The sequence below is a fragment of the Glycine soja genome, chromosome 16, assembly GCF_004193775.1.
Source record: "Glycine soja cultivar W05 chromosome 16, ASM419377v2, whole genome shotgun sequence".
Lineage (NCBI taxonomy): Eukaryota > Viridiplantae > Streptophyta > Magnoliopsida > Fabales > Fabaceae > Glycine > Glycine soja.
In genome coordinates, this window is record NC_041017.1 from 25,170,993 (window position 1) to 25,187,148 (window position 16,156).

A 16,156-nucleotide genomic window follows, 5' to 3' on the forward strand; every position below is an offset into this window, starting at 1 on the left:
CTTGAACTTCTTAAGGACTTCTTTGGCATAGCCTTCTTGGGTGATGAAAATTCCTTTGTCTTCTTGTTTTACTTAGATGCCGAGATAATATGCCATGAGCCCCATATCCGTCATCTCAAATTCATTTGACATATCTTTCTTGAACTCTTCGAACATGCTTGGATTGTTCCCTGTAAAGATCAAGTCATCTACATACAAACACACAATCAAAATATCTCCATTTTGCGCTTTGATATAGAGTGCATGCTCATATGGACACTTGATGAAGTTCTTGTCTTGAAAGTACTTGTCGATTCGAACATTCCAAGCTCTCGGTGCTTGCTTGAGACCGTACAACGCCTTCTTCAACTTCAAGACTTTTTCTTCATAGCCCAGTGGTTGCTCAATATAGACTTCTTCTTCGAGAAAACCATTCAAGAAGGTTGACTTCACATCCATTTGATAGATCTTCCATTTATTTTGGGCTGCCAAAGAAATGATCAGTCTAATAGTTTCAAGACGAGCAACAGGAGAAAATACCTCATCATAGTCAATTCCTTGTCTTTGACTATAGCCTTTAGCCACCAATCTTGCTTTGTATCTCTCCACATCTCCTTTAGCATTCTTCTTTGCCTTGTACACCCATCTTACTCCGATTGCTTTGTGTCCTCGTGGAAGTGTAGTAAGTTCCCACGTATCATTCTTCGTGATTGACTTGATTTCTTTGTCCATGGCGTCTTTCCACTTTATGTTTTCCGCCGCTTCTTGATAGCTTAGAGGCCCACAATCACCAAAAAGACAAAAGAGGTTAATGTCGTTTAGGTTTTTGGTTACCTCATAAATCTCTTCAATGCTCCTTAGTGGCGGTGTCCTCTCACTTGAACTTGTTTCATCCAGCCTTGGTGTCGGTGAGGCAGGTGGTGTAATATGTTCCTCTATGATTGGTTGTTCAATTTCATCATCTTCTTCAAAATAAGGAAGAAAATCATACTTATCTTCTTGAACACTCCAATCCCAACAATCTTCTTCGTCGAACTCCACGTCGCGACTTATGACGATCTTTCTACTATTTGGATTATAGAGCTTGTACCCCTTGGATCTTGAGTCGTAACCCACAAACACGTACTTCTCACTTTTATCATCGAGCTTTGTCCTCTTTTCGTCTGGAACATGGGTATAGGCAATGCTTCCAAACACTTTGAGGTGAGAGATCCCGGGCTTCCTTCCACTCCATGCTTCTTGTGGTGTCTTCTCATGCACGCTTCTTGTTAGGGAACGGTTTGTTAGGTAAACTGCACATGCCACTGCTTCAGCCCAAAACTCCTTCGGCATCTTCTTGCTCTTGAGCATGTTTCGCACCATGTTAAGTATGGTCCGGTTCTTTCTCTCTGCTACTCCATTTTGTTGTGGCGATCTTGGCACTGTCAGTGGGCGACGGATTCCATGGTCTTCACAATATTTGTTGAACTTATTTGAAGTGAACTCTCCTCCTCGATCAGATCTCATGGCCTTGATGGAAAGACCACTTTCTTTCTCCACGAGGGCTTTGAACTTCTTAATGTTTTCAAACACTTCTGATTTCTCCTTCAAGAAATAAACCCAGGTTTTTCTGGAATAATCATCAATAAAGAGGAGAAAATACTTATTCTTACCAAATGAATTGGGTTTGATTGGTCCACAAACATCGGTGTGTATGAGCTCTAGCGGCTTTGTTGCTCTTGTTGTTGATTCCTTTGGAAAACTTTTACGAAATTGCTTCCCAATTAGACATCCTTCGCAAAGTTGGTCTGGGTGGTTGATGCTAGGCAAGCCTCTCACCATCTCCTTCTTCACTAAACGTTCTAGACCGTCGAAGTTGAGGTGTCTGAATCGTAGATGCCATAGCCACGAAGAGTCGGTATAGTAAGCCTTGAGACACTTTGCCACATCATTTTAAATGTTCAAGAGGAACATTCTATTCTTTGACATAGGCACCTTAGCAATCAAGTTATGTCTACAATCTCTTAAGAAAAGACTATGTTCTTTCAAATGGATGTCATAGCCTTTCTCTAATAATTGTCCCAAGCTCAAAATATTATTCTTCATGTTAGGCACATAGTAGACATTGGATATGAATTGATGACTTCCATTCTTCAAACGTATGAGAATTTTACCTTTGCCTTTGACTGGTATCTTTGAGTCGTCTCCAAATGAGACATCGCCAGTTGCCGCTTCATTGATCTCCACGAACATGCTTTGATCGCCGCACATGTGGTTGCTTGCACCGGTGTCGAGGTACCACTTGTTTCTTTTCTCTTCAAATTTGTTTTGGCACGCGAGTAGCAAAGTTTCTTCTTCTCCGCCTTTTTCTTCTACAAAGTTAGCTTTCTCTTCAACCTTCTTCGAGAATCTACACTCGGATGCGTAGTGACCAATCTTGTTGCAATTGAAGCATTTGATTTGTGATTTGTCATACCTCGACCATGAATTTCCTCTTCCACGACCTCTTGTTACTTGTGGATTCCAACTTCTTTCTCCATTGTTGAATTTGTTGGAGTGGTTGTTGTAACCACCTCTTCCTTCTCCTCCATGTCCTCGTCCACGTCCACGATCTTGGCCGCGACCTCGTCCTCTTTGGCTCTTGTAATTTGCATAGTTTGCTTCCTTTACGTTGAGTTGTAGTAGTTGCTCCATAGCCTCCTTTTGTTTAATTTTTCTCTTTTGTTTTTCTTCGTATGCTTGTAAGGAACCCATGAGTTGCTCAATAGTCATGGTCTTTAAATCCTTGTTTTCTTCAATGTTGGTAACAATGAAGTCAAAACTTGGATTTAAAGTTCGAAGTATTTTTTCCATGACCTTCACCTCATCAACATCTTCACCATTTCTTAAGTTGATTGACTACGGCCAATACTCGAGAAAAATAATCAGAAATTGACTCGGACTCCTCCATAAACAAACGCTCAAAGTCACCTCTAAGAGTTTAAAGACGAATCTTTTTTACCTGCTCAACTCCTTTGTTGCAAGTTTGAAGCTTATCCCATGCTTCTTTGGCCGTCGTTGCGTTGGATATCTTCTCAAATGTATCTTCATCCACCGATTGATAAATGAGAAAGAGAGCTTTCTTGTCTCTCTTTCTTGACTCCTTCAACGTCTCCTTTACACCTTGGCTTAGCGAGACTTCATCTTGCTCCTCGAAGCCATTCTCTACGATATCCCACACATCTTGAGCTCCTAGTAGCGCCTTTATCTTGATACTCCAATTATCATAGTTGTTCTTTGTGAGCATCGGCATTTGGAAATGAAAACCTCCATTCTCCATCTTTTGAGGATCTTGAAGCTCTGATACCAATTTGTTGGAAATAAGGATTTTTATGTTTAGGAAAAGTGTTTAGGAATATTGGAGACTTTGAATAGAAACTTGATAGGAAGGAGAATTCTTTATGGAGGAGAGAACTTTGTATTTTTGCTTGATACAAATGTGTAGGATTACATCTCTATTTATACTATTCTAAGGAGAAATCTAGACACACTAATTCTAGAGAGTTCTCAACTCTAGAGATCCAAAGAGTATTCTAGAGAATATTACAACCATAAGAAATATCTAGACACTCCAAACACTACAAGAATTCTCTAGAAACATGACCCATAATTACTTAAACCCAAAATAACTAAGTCCAAGGAACCAAATAATTAATTTAAGCCCAAATCAAGTTTATATTTCAACATGCTATAGTATGGCACCATGTATTGCAGGAAGCAAATCGAGTGGCGGACAAACCGTGCAATGTCTTTAGATGATAATTGGCAAGTTTATGATTTTGTTTTACCTGTTGTTGTGGAAGATGTAAGTTTGACTGTTTTCCCTCATGATTTTTAATCTAATTTATAGGGGCTAATTGCCCCTATCATTCAAAAAAAAGTAATTAAGGTGATTAGCAATATTCAATCATTCTTGTTTTCAAAGATGAGTTTTTTTAATAATACCAGCTGATTTTATTTCCTTCCAAACTCTAACCCCTGCTCCACTTCTAATACACCAACAAAATTCCTCCTTGATAACAACTTCAGAACTCTGTATACTCCTCCAATAATATCTCGGATTATAGCCCACCTGAGCTTCTAAAAAGCCTTCATTTGGGTAATACCTCACCTTTAGAACGTGGGAGATAAGCTCATATGGACTGAAAACCAAAATCCACCAATGTTTATCCAACATAGCAACATCGAACCCGTGAATATATTTGAATTTAATTTAAGCACGCCAAATTCCTTTCTCATAATAAGTTTCTCCCACTGCAACCATCTAATGCTTTTATGATTTCCACTACCAGAGCCCTATCAAATGGAGTTCATCATCTGCTACCGAAACAAATAAGAGAAAGACACCCCTACAGTAAGATGGGATGGCTTATAACACTGATTCCACCATTACTTCTCTTCCTACTTTAGATAGAAATTTACCACTCGACGATTATATTTTACTCCAAACCTTGTCTTTTTATATAATTGAAAACTACCTTTTGGTTACTGCCAATCAAGGAAGGGAGGCTCAAGTACTTATTCTTCCCAAAGCCTTCCGAATTCCCCCCATCCCAAAAAAAGTTTGTCACCATCATACGTTGATTATCCAAGACATTTCTACAAAAAAGAATTTCCATTTTGGCATAATTTTGGTAGGGAAGAAGTTTTTTCATACTCAAGAAACATCATTCCAAAGAAAGTCAATTCTTAGGAATTATGATTACTAAGAATACGATTGTATAAAATACATTTGATTAGTCATAATAGGTCTCTTGGACAATTTAGTCTCATGCACTAATATCTTTTGTGGCTTATATTTCATTTGGTCTTCAAGACCCCTGAAGACCACATTATTTGCAAAATACATCAGTTGTACCAAACAATACCCATCTTTCAAATTTTGGAAGATCCTATGTTGTACTAAACAAAACCTAAGAACATATATCTATCGGTTTCAATTCAATGTGTGTTCATATTTGAATGATTTATCAGGATTGAATAGACCAAAATGTCGCTCAGTTTTCGCACCTGGCTTTTGGTTTTCATCAAGCATGACAAACAAAAATGTTTGTATAGGCCTACCAGGTCTTTTTGGAGTTCCACTCCTACTATTGACATGGTTTATCAAATTATTGGCATGGTTTATCAAATTAAATTAATAAGCATGTGCATTTTCAACCAAGGCTCCATCTCCGCCTAGAGATGGCCACCCACTCTCAGATACAACAATCTCCAAATTAGGCGCACCCATCTTCTCAAGAGCAGTGTATTTTGAATCCAACATAGCATCGAAGAGGTTTTGGTACCCAAAATTATTGGTTCCTTGCTGAGTAAAAAGAGTATATATAGGCAATACTAATGCCTTGTTGATCATTAACATAAGCGAAGTAAGGGTACACGTTGGGAAGAAGTGGGACTTTATTGTTCACTAGGAAATTGATAATGGGCCCCATGTATGGACTTACATCTGCAGTGAAACACACTGTTATTGGGTGGGTAGGAGTCGGTAACCAAAGTGGTGTCTATTGCTGCTGACAAGTTGATTTGCATATTAGCTTATGAAATTGCATTCTGGATGTTGGTCATGGCAGGTAAAATGTACTGGGTAACATCATAATTGGGGGTGAACTTCGTCTCCAACAACAATGTACTTGAAATTGACATCTTGTGAATAGGATGTTGTTTAACAATGGACCCAATCAGTAGCAACATTGGGATCTGTTAGAGATTGAAGGGTTTCTCCAACCACGTCCATCATCAACTCTATGTTAGAACCTCTAAGGGCTTGAAGTGTTGCTTCATTTGGAGAGTATATGCACATTCTGGGTATACCCTTTGATTTATATAAATCCACAGCTTCTTGCTTTGATGGTAGATTATTACCATTAACTCCATAGAAAACTCCTATAACTTGTGTTTGTGCAGCTGCGTAACATTTGACTAATAGTTAAGTAACTCTTAGATGATAAAGACATCATTAATATAAACAATAAAATAAAATATATAATGTCATGTGAAGAATTGAATGAAATTCAAGAGCAAATAGTGGTGCAAAATGTAAAATTAAAACACGTGTGAAGATGCATTAGACAAATGAACGTTCTAACACTAATATTTAGTAAAAAGTTCAAGTGAATAGTAATGAAGTAAAAAAGAAAAGCTGGATAGTAATATAACATAAAGGAGGGGGAAAAGTGTGTTGGTTTAGAGGAGATATAGAAGGAAGGGAGCCTATCACAATTGTCAACATATACTCACTTTGTGACTTTGAGGCCAAGCGAAGGCTTTGGGAGGAATTAAAGGAGAGAAGACAAAGAAGCTATTGCGATAGGTGGTGTGTAGGTTTACTAATTGGTTTTTTGGTATATGACTGATTTTTATAGGCTATTTTGAAGCCAAGGCTTTGTGGCTTGTTGTCTTAGTTACTTTCTATTTACCTTATTGAGGTTAAATGCCTATTAACCAGGGATACATGATGTGTTTGTTTTCTTTTGTATATGGGTTATGGTTCCGCTTGTGCCATCGTCAATATATTTATTTGATGATAATAAGAAAGAAAGCGAGAGAAGTATAGGCCTGTAAATTCTAGTACTCGAATGGACGATAATATTCCAACAAGCAGCAATATGACAGAGGCAGAAATTGCAACGTTAATTTTTAACGACTATATCAATGTGTTATACCCAAACATAAACAAAATTTAACACATGACTATCCTTCTATCCTTACGGCTTACCTGTTTATATAAGCTAAAAGAAGCTAATATCTGGACAATTTTGCTTCGTGAATCACTATATCATCATTTGCTTTTGAATTCCAATTAAGATCCAACCATATATATTTTTCGTGAAGGAATATTTATTACAGGATCCTGATACACATAAAATGTGTTGTCTACTTCAAAAAAACCGTTGTATTTTTTCTTAGAGAATGATTTTTAGACTGTGATAAACTAAGGCGTTGTCTTAGCATCTGGGAACGTTTTTTTCAACAAAGGCAAAGCTGTCGAAAAAATAGTAGTATTTGGTATGATAAAGAGAACAGCTTTTTAAGTGACATGCAACAACATTTTTACACCATTGCAATGAAAGAACAAAAACCATTGCAGGCATAGGAAACCCAAAAAAATCTTAGCATGAATGACATAAAGAATGTTTTTTTTAATGTTCTACAACAATAGTTTTATACCATAGTGTCAAACAACACACATATAATTGTTTGTTATTATCAATTATAGATGTAGAAAATATTTTCCTTTTGTTTGGGAATACACGATATATTTTCTTTTTAAGGCAAATTTTTTAATTCTAGATGGATAAAATGATTTTGTGAGATAGTTTGGGAACAATTTTAAGAGAAAAATAATTTAATTAAGTATACAAATTATCTTTTTTTGTCTATTAAAAATTATTTTTATCGACGGCAATGAACTAAAAGTTATACTCTTGGATACACGAAGTTAAAGAAAAAAAGATAGTATGTCATCACATCATTAACTTGTTCACTAGAACAAAAATTGTAGTCATGAACTAAATATAGATGACTAATTGGGTTGATAAAGTATTTTCTAGAAAATAATATCAATCATCATTATCTAGCTTCTAAAATAATATTGTAATCTAAAAAAACTTAAATTCTACATGTCACTCAGGAACCATATCTTGATCTAGGTTTTCATCTTCTACTTCCAAGCCTTGATCTTCTTCATCCATACCATAATCTTTACCTATCTATAAAATAAATTAAAAAAATCATAATTAATAAGAAATTTGACTAATTAAAGCTAAACTTTTATAATAGAAAATGAAGAACCCAACTAAAACAATATTTGCAGCCAAGAATCCTCATAATTATTACTACAGCCGATATTAAAAATCATCAAAATATAGAAACTTTACACTAAAAACCTAACAGCTAAAAATCATAAAAAATAATCAAAATCATCAGCCAAATTCCAATGACTTATCACCAAAAACTTAACAAAGTAGTGATGTGATAGAAAGGAAATATTGTCTATTTATCATCAAAATGTACTATAACAAAATCTGAATTGATCAAAATAATAGAATTATCACAAACAATCAAATATAAAATCTATATTTCAAGTCACATCTCAAAATCAAGTAACAACTAACAAAAAAGAAAAAAAAATAGCATAATATAATTTAAAGTAAAAAAGGTTATTAACAACTGTCTTATACTCTTTAATTTGTTAGCAAGGATATACATCAAGGCATCACATATTATTAGTATTGTATATGAAGGAAATGAAACTATAAACAAGGCATCACACTTGTTTTTAAAAGGAAATAACTGCATAACCAAATTTATTACTTCAATCTAGGCTAAAAAGATTAAGCTCACTAGTAGAAAAGCAAGATTTTATGACTGCAACACGACGTCGGTCGTTTGGGGACCATTGTAGAGTACACACGGTGATAATTTTGTAAATACCACAAAACTAACGATGTCGTTTTTGGCTAAAACCGTAGTGGTATTTGATGCGCCTCATTAGACGACAACGTTGCCGTAAAAAACATCGTCGTATCTAAATGCACACATTCAATACAATGACGTTTGTTAGTACAACACCGTTGTTGTAACAATTTCTTAAATTATTTTTTCATCTTTGAAAAACTATGCCGCCATTACTTGTGCCCTTCATCATTAGCCGCGCGCGTAACCCCCTTCATATGAGAAAAAGAGTTTTTGTTGTTTTACTTACCTACCCTCCGCCGTGCTGCCGTGGTGGGCTTCTATAGTTCGTGGGCCGTGGGCTTCAACTAACAGGCATAACACGAGGTACATTGGTTCTTATACCAGTCCTATTCACTACCATGATTTAGGGTAGGTTCTAAACCCATTTTAACTCTTCAAACAGTGCTGACATTAGTAGTGCATGTTATTTGTCCTACATTGATTGTGACTGTGTGAAGTTGTTTATGATGAATTTGTGAAATCAAAGTAACTTGCAGTGAGGATTTCTTGAACATCCTCTTCTCTAAATGTTTTCTTGTTGCTGATGCCAGACACCAACCACTTGTTGTTCTTGGTACTCACTCTTTGTTGTTGAGCCTCACTTGTGAGAATCAATTTGGTTCTTGCTGATGTGATATTGTTTCATAGATTTTCAAATCGAATAAGATTTTATCTGGGATTTTACTTTATCTTGTTCCTTCTTGGGAAAGATGGCTATTGTGTTTTAGTTTAATTTCCAGAGTGTTTTTGGGACCTGTGAAATTTTGTAGCTGAGTTTGTTGAATTTAACATAAGAAATGCTTTGAATATTTCTTTTTTGTACATGGAAGATCTAATAAGCAAACTCTTGAATTTCATATTGTGGTTCTGGCATTGGCAGAGTCACCAAAAATCTATTAATAAGATACTTCAATGAAGTTTGTCAGATTTACCTTCTTTGCATATATTTTATGTGAGTCAATCTACTGGCTTGTCATACTCCAAGCATCTATTGTTCTTTTATAGTTGTTAACTGATGGTTATTTTTGAGTAATTACTATTGATGCTACAATTCTAATGAAAAGTCAGTGGAGCATCTGCTGTTTTCATGTTTAAAATGCCAAGAATATTTTGGTACTTTTCTTGTCTGGGATTATGCTTATATTTGATAGGTAACTTAATGTTGGCAATTGGTATGTTTGAGAGAGGACAAACTTAATGGAGAATTAGTGGGATAATGATGTTGTACTCTTCCTTTTTTATTTAATATGTCATTCGTGTAAAGACAAATATAGTGAAATTATCAGGAAATTTGTTTTTAGGTGCTTCATTGAATCTGTTTTGGACCATATTATTCCACTTTGGTTGTTATAGTTTAAGCCTTCTTTAAATGACTGATATTGTTTGTTGTGCAAGCAAGCTGACAATTTGTTGCAGGCCTTGTTTTGGAACCACAAAGTATTGCCATGCATGGTTGAGAAATGTGGTAAAATATAATAGCTGTAAGCCAAGTTTATGAATGTTTTGTTACACAAAACTATGTCTTTGTGCTACTATGAGATATGTTGTTCATTCAGCCTTGCAACAACAAAGATTGTTTATATATACATGGGCCATGGTTCTCATGAGGATACCTTTATCAAAGATAAACTAGTTTTAGCATTTGCCAGGTATGGTTGTTTCTCATGTATCCTATCCCTCCATTTTTAACCTTTGAGCTTACTATGTATATATCACCTATATAAGCATCGGGTACTTGTCTTTTAGTGATTTCATATGGCTTATACTTATGTGGCTCTTGTATTAGATGAATGCTTTCACTTTTCATCTAGTCAACCTACAGATTATTTAACTACATACTCCAGATAGGCAATTGGTAGAAGGTAATTGGCTTTGTTGTAATGATTGCACAACAATACAGTCTACTTTGGAGGTTGTTTGAATCTTTCATGCTGATTGTCAAATTATTTTTTTTTCGTTATGTTAGCAAACATGGTTATTTTAATACCTCAAATTACAAAAATATGGTCTAAAGTGACTGATATTGTTCAGTTATTTTAGGTTGCTACTCTTATAATTATTTTGGTGGTTTTGGATCTGCTTTTAATATGAGCAACTGATTTTGTGTCCCTGCAGATTATATTTCCTTATCTGGATTTGAACATAAAGTATTTTCATTTGGGGCTGCAAAATCGTAATTCTACTGATGACTGGGTTACTGTGGAAATTGGAGAAGCCACTCTTAAGTGACTTTTTTTTTTAATCTATGGAAGTGAGAAAAACAAAAGGCAAGAATAGCACTTTAACTAGTTATACTTCATTCTTATTGTTGCTGAGAGTAGATGTTATGACAAAGTTAGCTCTCTTAAAAGGGAGGTACAAAGAGAGAATTTTGTGTTATTTTGGTTTCTTAGTATATGAAGAAAGGTAGAAGCATAAGTTTCAAGAACACTCAATATGGTTTGTTTTAATGTTTAGGAAACAATTTGCTTTGCTGCATTACATATACACATACATGGTTGACACTTTTAATAAATTCAGGTATGAGCATAGGCTAATTGATGAGATGTTGGCATATGCAGTCAAAAGTGAAGGTCAATATGTTTGGGCTTGCAAGAATTATGATGGTCATGTCGAAAGTGATTTACTTGCTGAAGGTTTTGGATAAACTTAGCTGGTTGACACATTGGCTCTTAGTCCTTATTTTTTCTAACATGTTTGATTTGAAATTTTTCTCTCTCTCTCTCTCACTTCAGGGATCACAAAACCATTACAAAGACATTTATGATTGTGTGAGAACAATAGTTAAAGAAGAAGGAAGTCATGCTCTTTTTAAGATTCAGTGTATTCTTTAACCCAATAGCTTACTGAATGCCTAATACTATTAACTTTTTTTCATTTGCACTGTCATGCAGGGTATTGGGCCTGAGACTTCCATTTATCCAAAACCAGCTAACTTTTGGGAGTTGCTAGGTGCACCCAGCAACATTGTTAGTGCACCCAACACTTTTATAAAATGCCAATTTCGCCCCTATCTTGTTTTTCTTTAAACTTACGGCGCCTGTGTAATTTTTTACGGTTTTACGCTTTCTTTCTTTCATTTCAACCAGTTTGTGCCGTTCTGGGTGGTTTTTGCAAGTTTTTTCGAGGTAGTCATTTGGTGAAGGTTAAATATTGGTGGTTGCTGTCCTTATTGCTATTTTTATTTCGCAAGAGGTACGCATTTTACCGCTTTTTTGTGTAGATCTGTTACATACAGAAGAAGTTCTTCTTCAGTAAATTTTTTACGAAAGACTTCTTTCGTAACCGTAAAAGACTTGTTACAGAAGAAGTTATTCCGTAAAAAGCTTACGGAAGAACTTCTTCCGTAAATGCACACTGCTTCTTACGGAAGAACTTCTTCCGTAAATGGACACTGCTTTTTACGGAAGAAGTTCTTCCATAAGCTTTATTGTTTATTTTTTTATTTTTTTTTGAATTTGTGAAAAAATTAATAAATATGAATATTAAAATTTATAATTTTTGTATTTCATATTTTTGAAATTGTGGATAATTGGTTTAATTAGGTATAATATTAAATAATTTAAGTAAAATAATTGTATTTTGTTGTAGGAGTAAAATGTTTAATTAGTTGTTAGTTATAGTGTTATATATTTTTATTGTTAATTACAGTGCAAAATATTTATTTGTTTGAAGTAATTTTTTGTGAAATTAGATGTTTCGTAAAATTTAATATTATTGTGTTTTAGAAATACAAAATATTTAGTTTAAGTAAATAATTTAGTTTTAAGTTTTGAATGTAGTTGTATTAGTTGTTAATAAGTGTGCAATTATTATTTAGTCAATTTTTAGTTTTGCTAATATGGTAATTTGTATGTACTTGTGTATGATGCATAATTTATTAATATGTCATTAAGATGGATGAAGATCAATGGACGTATGACAATACGATATCACAAGAAGTTCATATGGATTATGAAAATGAAGAAGAATGTGGTGTGAATCAACCACATGTTGATTGTTCGGATGCTTTTAATACTTCTCAAATAATCATGTTCATTAGTTTGAGTCATTTGGTTGAATGTATGTTTTCTATAAAAATTAACATGTCAGGGTTGCGTTGTAGGTCTTTGGTACCCGAGATGATGTTCTGCAGTGGGCTCGAATAGTTGCCCATGAAAACGAATTTGTTGCAATGATTATGAGGTCTGACACAGATACTGGTAGTAGAGGAAGAAGTTCATTTATGTTAATTTGGTGTGAAAGGAGCGGTCTGTACAAGTGTAGGAACAAAAAATTTGTTAGAAGAGACACTGGGAATAGGAAATGTGGTTGTCCCTTCAGGCTTTGTGGGAAACCAGTGCATGGAGGGGAAGGTTGGATGGTGAAGTTGATCTGTGAGAATCACAATCATGAATTGGCCAAGTCTTTAGTTGGACATCCATACGCTGGGCAATTGACCAAGGATGGAAAGAAAATTATTACTGAGATAACAAAGTTTATGGTGAAACCAAAAAACATCCTGCTAACGTTGAAGGAACGCAATGTCAATAGTTGCACCACAATCAAACAAATTTACAATGCAAGAAGTTCATATCGTTCTTCCATTAGAGAAGCTGATACTGAAATAATATAACAGATACAAAAATCAATGCAAAAAATAAATTCAATAAAAGTTGTAACCAAAATAATATAATAAATACAAAAATGTTATCAAATACAATAAAAGACATGTATCAAGGATCTATGCGGCGTCTACGTCGCGCCCTAAGACTTCCATCTCAGGCGTCACCTCCAGCGATCCTGAGGCAATCTTGCATGATCTCGTGTAACTCTGTGCCTTCAGTGACCATCCTGAGGTTGAGCACACGCTCCAACCTTTCAGCAATCGCTTCACAACCTTCACAAGCATCCTATGATAGTCATAAAAACACAATTATTACAAAATTTTAAGTAAAAATCAATTTATAAAACATTAAACCAACTAATCTTACCACTGAATGTCTAGGAAGATCAGATGCCATTGGAACCTTCGGGATATGTGGCTCGACGTATTCCTCATCATGTGGGGCAGGTGGATGTCTGGGCTGATCACCTGCCTAGGTCGGTGTGACGAACGAATGAGATATCTAGAAAAACCAATCCATGTAGTTTGCTGATACCTGTCCAGGGACAACACAAATCTCACCCACTACATGGTCTGAGAAATGCATCCACCTGTCGTCTATCTCCTCATATGATAGTGAAACACTAACAGGTGGTGGAGGGATCATTTGAATGTACCTGAACTGTCGGACCACCCTCTCTGGTTGAACAAAGACCACAATAGAACCTCATCTCAGCTGACCCTAGAAGCAGGAAATCAGGTCAAAGACCCTAACTCCTTGGTGGTCAGCGTAAGGCATCCAGCATACGTCCGTGATCATCAGAGCATCTAAACGTGCCTGATACGGCGCTTCTGTTATCCCCCTCATTTGAGCCTTCATAGTCAACCACCGGGAGGCACGTGGGGTCGTATCAGCATACGCATCATCAATGACACACTGATGCACACTGGGAAAGTACTCATATATCCAACACTACAAACATGACATGAACATAAGATAAAAAACATGTTTACATCATAATCCAATTTAACTTATTACGAACACAACATTTACCTGTAATAAAGTCAAGTACCCAGCCATCTGTCGTGTAGGGATCTGGCAAGCTTCATTTAGCTAGTCATACATGTGCATAAGCGTCGCAGCTCCCCAAGCATAGACCCCTGTCTGACCTAGGTCTCAGAAACCCTCCAGATGAACCACATGAACATGTGTTGCACTCTTGTTAGAAAAAAGAGTGCAACCCACCAAGTGGAGGAGGTAAGCACGGGTTGCTACGATCCACTGTCGGGCATGACATCTACTCTGATAGACCTCCCGAAGCCACGAAAGTTGTACGTATGCCCCATGTGCCTATATGGTCTCAGCTCTAGCCTCCTCACCGGAGACCTGAAGCAGCTCCATCAACAAGAAGACTGCCTCATCCACAAGCAGAGGCTCAAAGCTGTGTAACACACCTGTGATTGGAAGATGGAGGAGTGCCATCAAATTGTCTAGGGTGATCGTCAGCTCTCCTACGGGAAAGTGGAAGGTGCTGGTCTCCCTATGCCACCTCTCAACAAATGTAGATATAAGTCCAGGATCGCCGGTGACTACAAACACCCGATCAATGGACTTAATCTGGTGGCTGCCATTAGACCTTTTATCTCAGGCGCTAGCCTCCCAAATTTATCAACCTTCCTACCATGGGAGATCAACTTCAACTCAGGTCGTTCCTGAGTTGAAGAACAGAACATAACAATTTATTAAAAATTTATTATCACAAACAACTCAACAAAAAAAATAATTAACAAATAACTTTATGTATAAATTAAAATACCTGTCCACTCCAGATGCTATGTGCCACGTGGTAGGCAAACGAAGTAAGGATCGATGGGTCACGTGGCCTACCAGGGAATCCCTCAGCATGATCACCAGGTGACCCTTCAGCACCATCAATAGTTATGCTTTCTATGTCCGCATCATCTACCTCCGCAGTCCTCTCAGGAATATCCTTGTCCATATGAGGAACATCCTCAATCACCCGAGGAACATCTTCAGTCACCTGAGGAACATCCTCAGCAATTGCAACATCTACCCTTCGCCTACGGGCGGATGCGGTAGGCCTACGCCGCCGGGGAACATCATCTGCATGATGCTCATCCTCTCTAACCAAGCCTCTGCCTATAACCCTAGATAATACATGCCCTAAACCTCTGGTTCTAACCATGATCTGCAAATCATGATGAACATGTATTCTTTTTTGGACAAATTAACTATTCATATGATTATAAACCTACATAAATCCTCAGCCTTACGTTATAAACCCTAATCACACTTTCCTAAGCATTGTCGACTACGCACTACATAAACTAAACCCTACACGCTCAATCCTAATCACTACACATCTATAATACACGTAAGAAACATATTTTTATGCAAGCATAAAATATTATAACAAAAAAAACCACCAAACTTAATTTATAAAATAAAATAACCAAACTAATTAAAAAAAATATTCTTACAGAAGAACTTCTGCTGTAAGTTCATACGGAAAAAGGTTCTTCTGTATGAAGAAAATCTTCTTACGGAAGAACCTTCTTCAGTAGGAACTTACGGAAGAACTTCTTCCATTAGAAGAATTTCCTTCATACGGAAGAAGTTCTTTCGTATGTTCATACGGAAGAACTTCTTTCGTAAAAGAAAAATGCTACAACTTCACCATTTTCATACTGAAACAAAGTCATCTACCCTACAGCCAGAAACTCCTAAACTAAATCACCATTGGACATTAAAGGGGAGTGGAGACAGGAGCTACTAACCTCGACGGCGGAAACACAGAAACGAAGCTCCCAAAATGAACGAAAATGGTTGCCTAGGCGCGGAGAAGAAGGAAAGCAGATGAGGAGCAGGCACGGAAGAAGGAAGAAGAAAAGAAGCACTCATGGAAGAAGCCCTGAATAATAGGTGCGCCTTTATTTTTAAAACTTTTAAACAAAGGCAATTTTGCCCATTCACATAATTGTTGGGTGCACCAGCAATGTTGCTGGGTGCACCTAGCAACTCCCCTAACTTTTTTACATTTGCACTGTCAATGCTTTATTATTTGGCTTTCTGTGCAAGATTTACATACATAA

General features: G+C 36.3%; 1 protein-coding gene and 1 pseudogene across 1 annotated transcript; both read right to left on the bottom strand.

The window, feature by feature from the left end:
* Positions 1–4,933: 4,933 nt before the first annotated feature.
* Positions 4,934–8,818, bottom strand: LOC114389885 (annotated as a pseudogene).
* A 5,575-nt stretch (positions 8,819–14,393) lies between these two features.
* On the bottom strand, positions 14,394–15,249 carry LOC114389886. The gene is made up of 3 exons (XM_028350598.1): positions 14,860–15,249; positions 14,725–14,755; positions 14,394–14,632 (listed from the first exon to the last, which is right to left on the bottom strand). The coding sequence occupies exons 1-3, from the start codon at positions 15,247–15,249 to the stop codon at positions 14,394–14,396; spliced, it is 660 nt and encodes a 219-aa protein (XP_028206399.1).
* Positions 15,250–16,156: the final 907 nt, after the last annotated feature.

What these genes read in the sequence shown, in the direction of transcription:
- LOC114389886 (XM_028350598.1), bottom strand. Translation starts at nt 15,249, where the DNA reads ATGGTTAGAACCAGAGGTTTAGGGCATGTATTATCTAGGGTTATAGGC. An exon ending in ATAGCATCTGGAGTGGACAG is followed by an intron (nt 14,756 to 14,859) that starts GTATTTTAATTT and finishes TCTTCAACTCAG; the next exon opens with GAACGACCTGAGTTGAAGTT. An exon ending in GTTGAAGTTGATCTCCCATG is followed by an intron (nt 14,633 to 14,724) that starts GTAGGAAGGTTG and finishes GGGTGTTTGTAG; the next exon opens with TCACCGGCGATCCTGGACTT.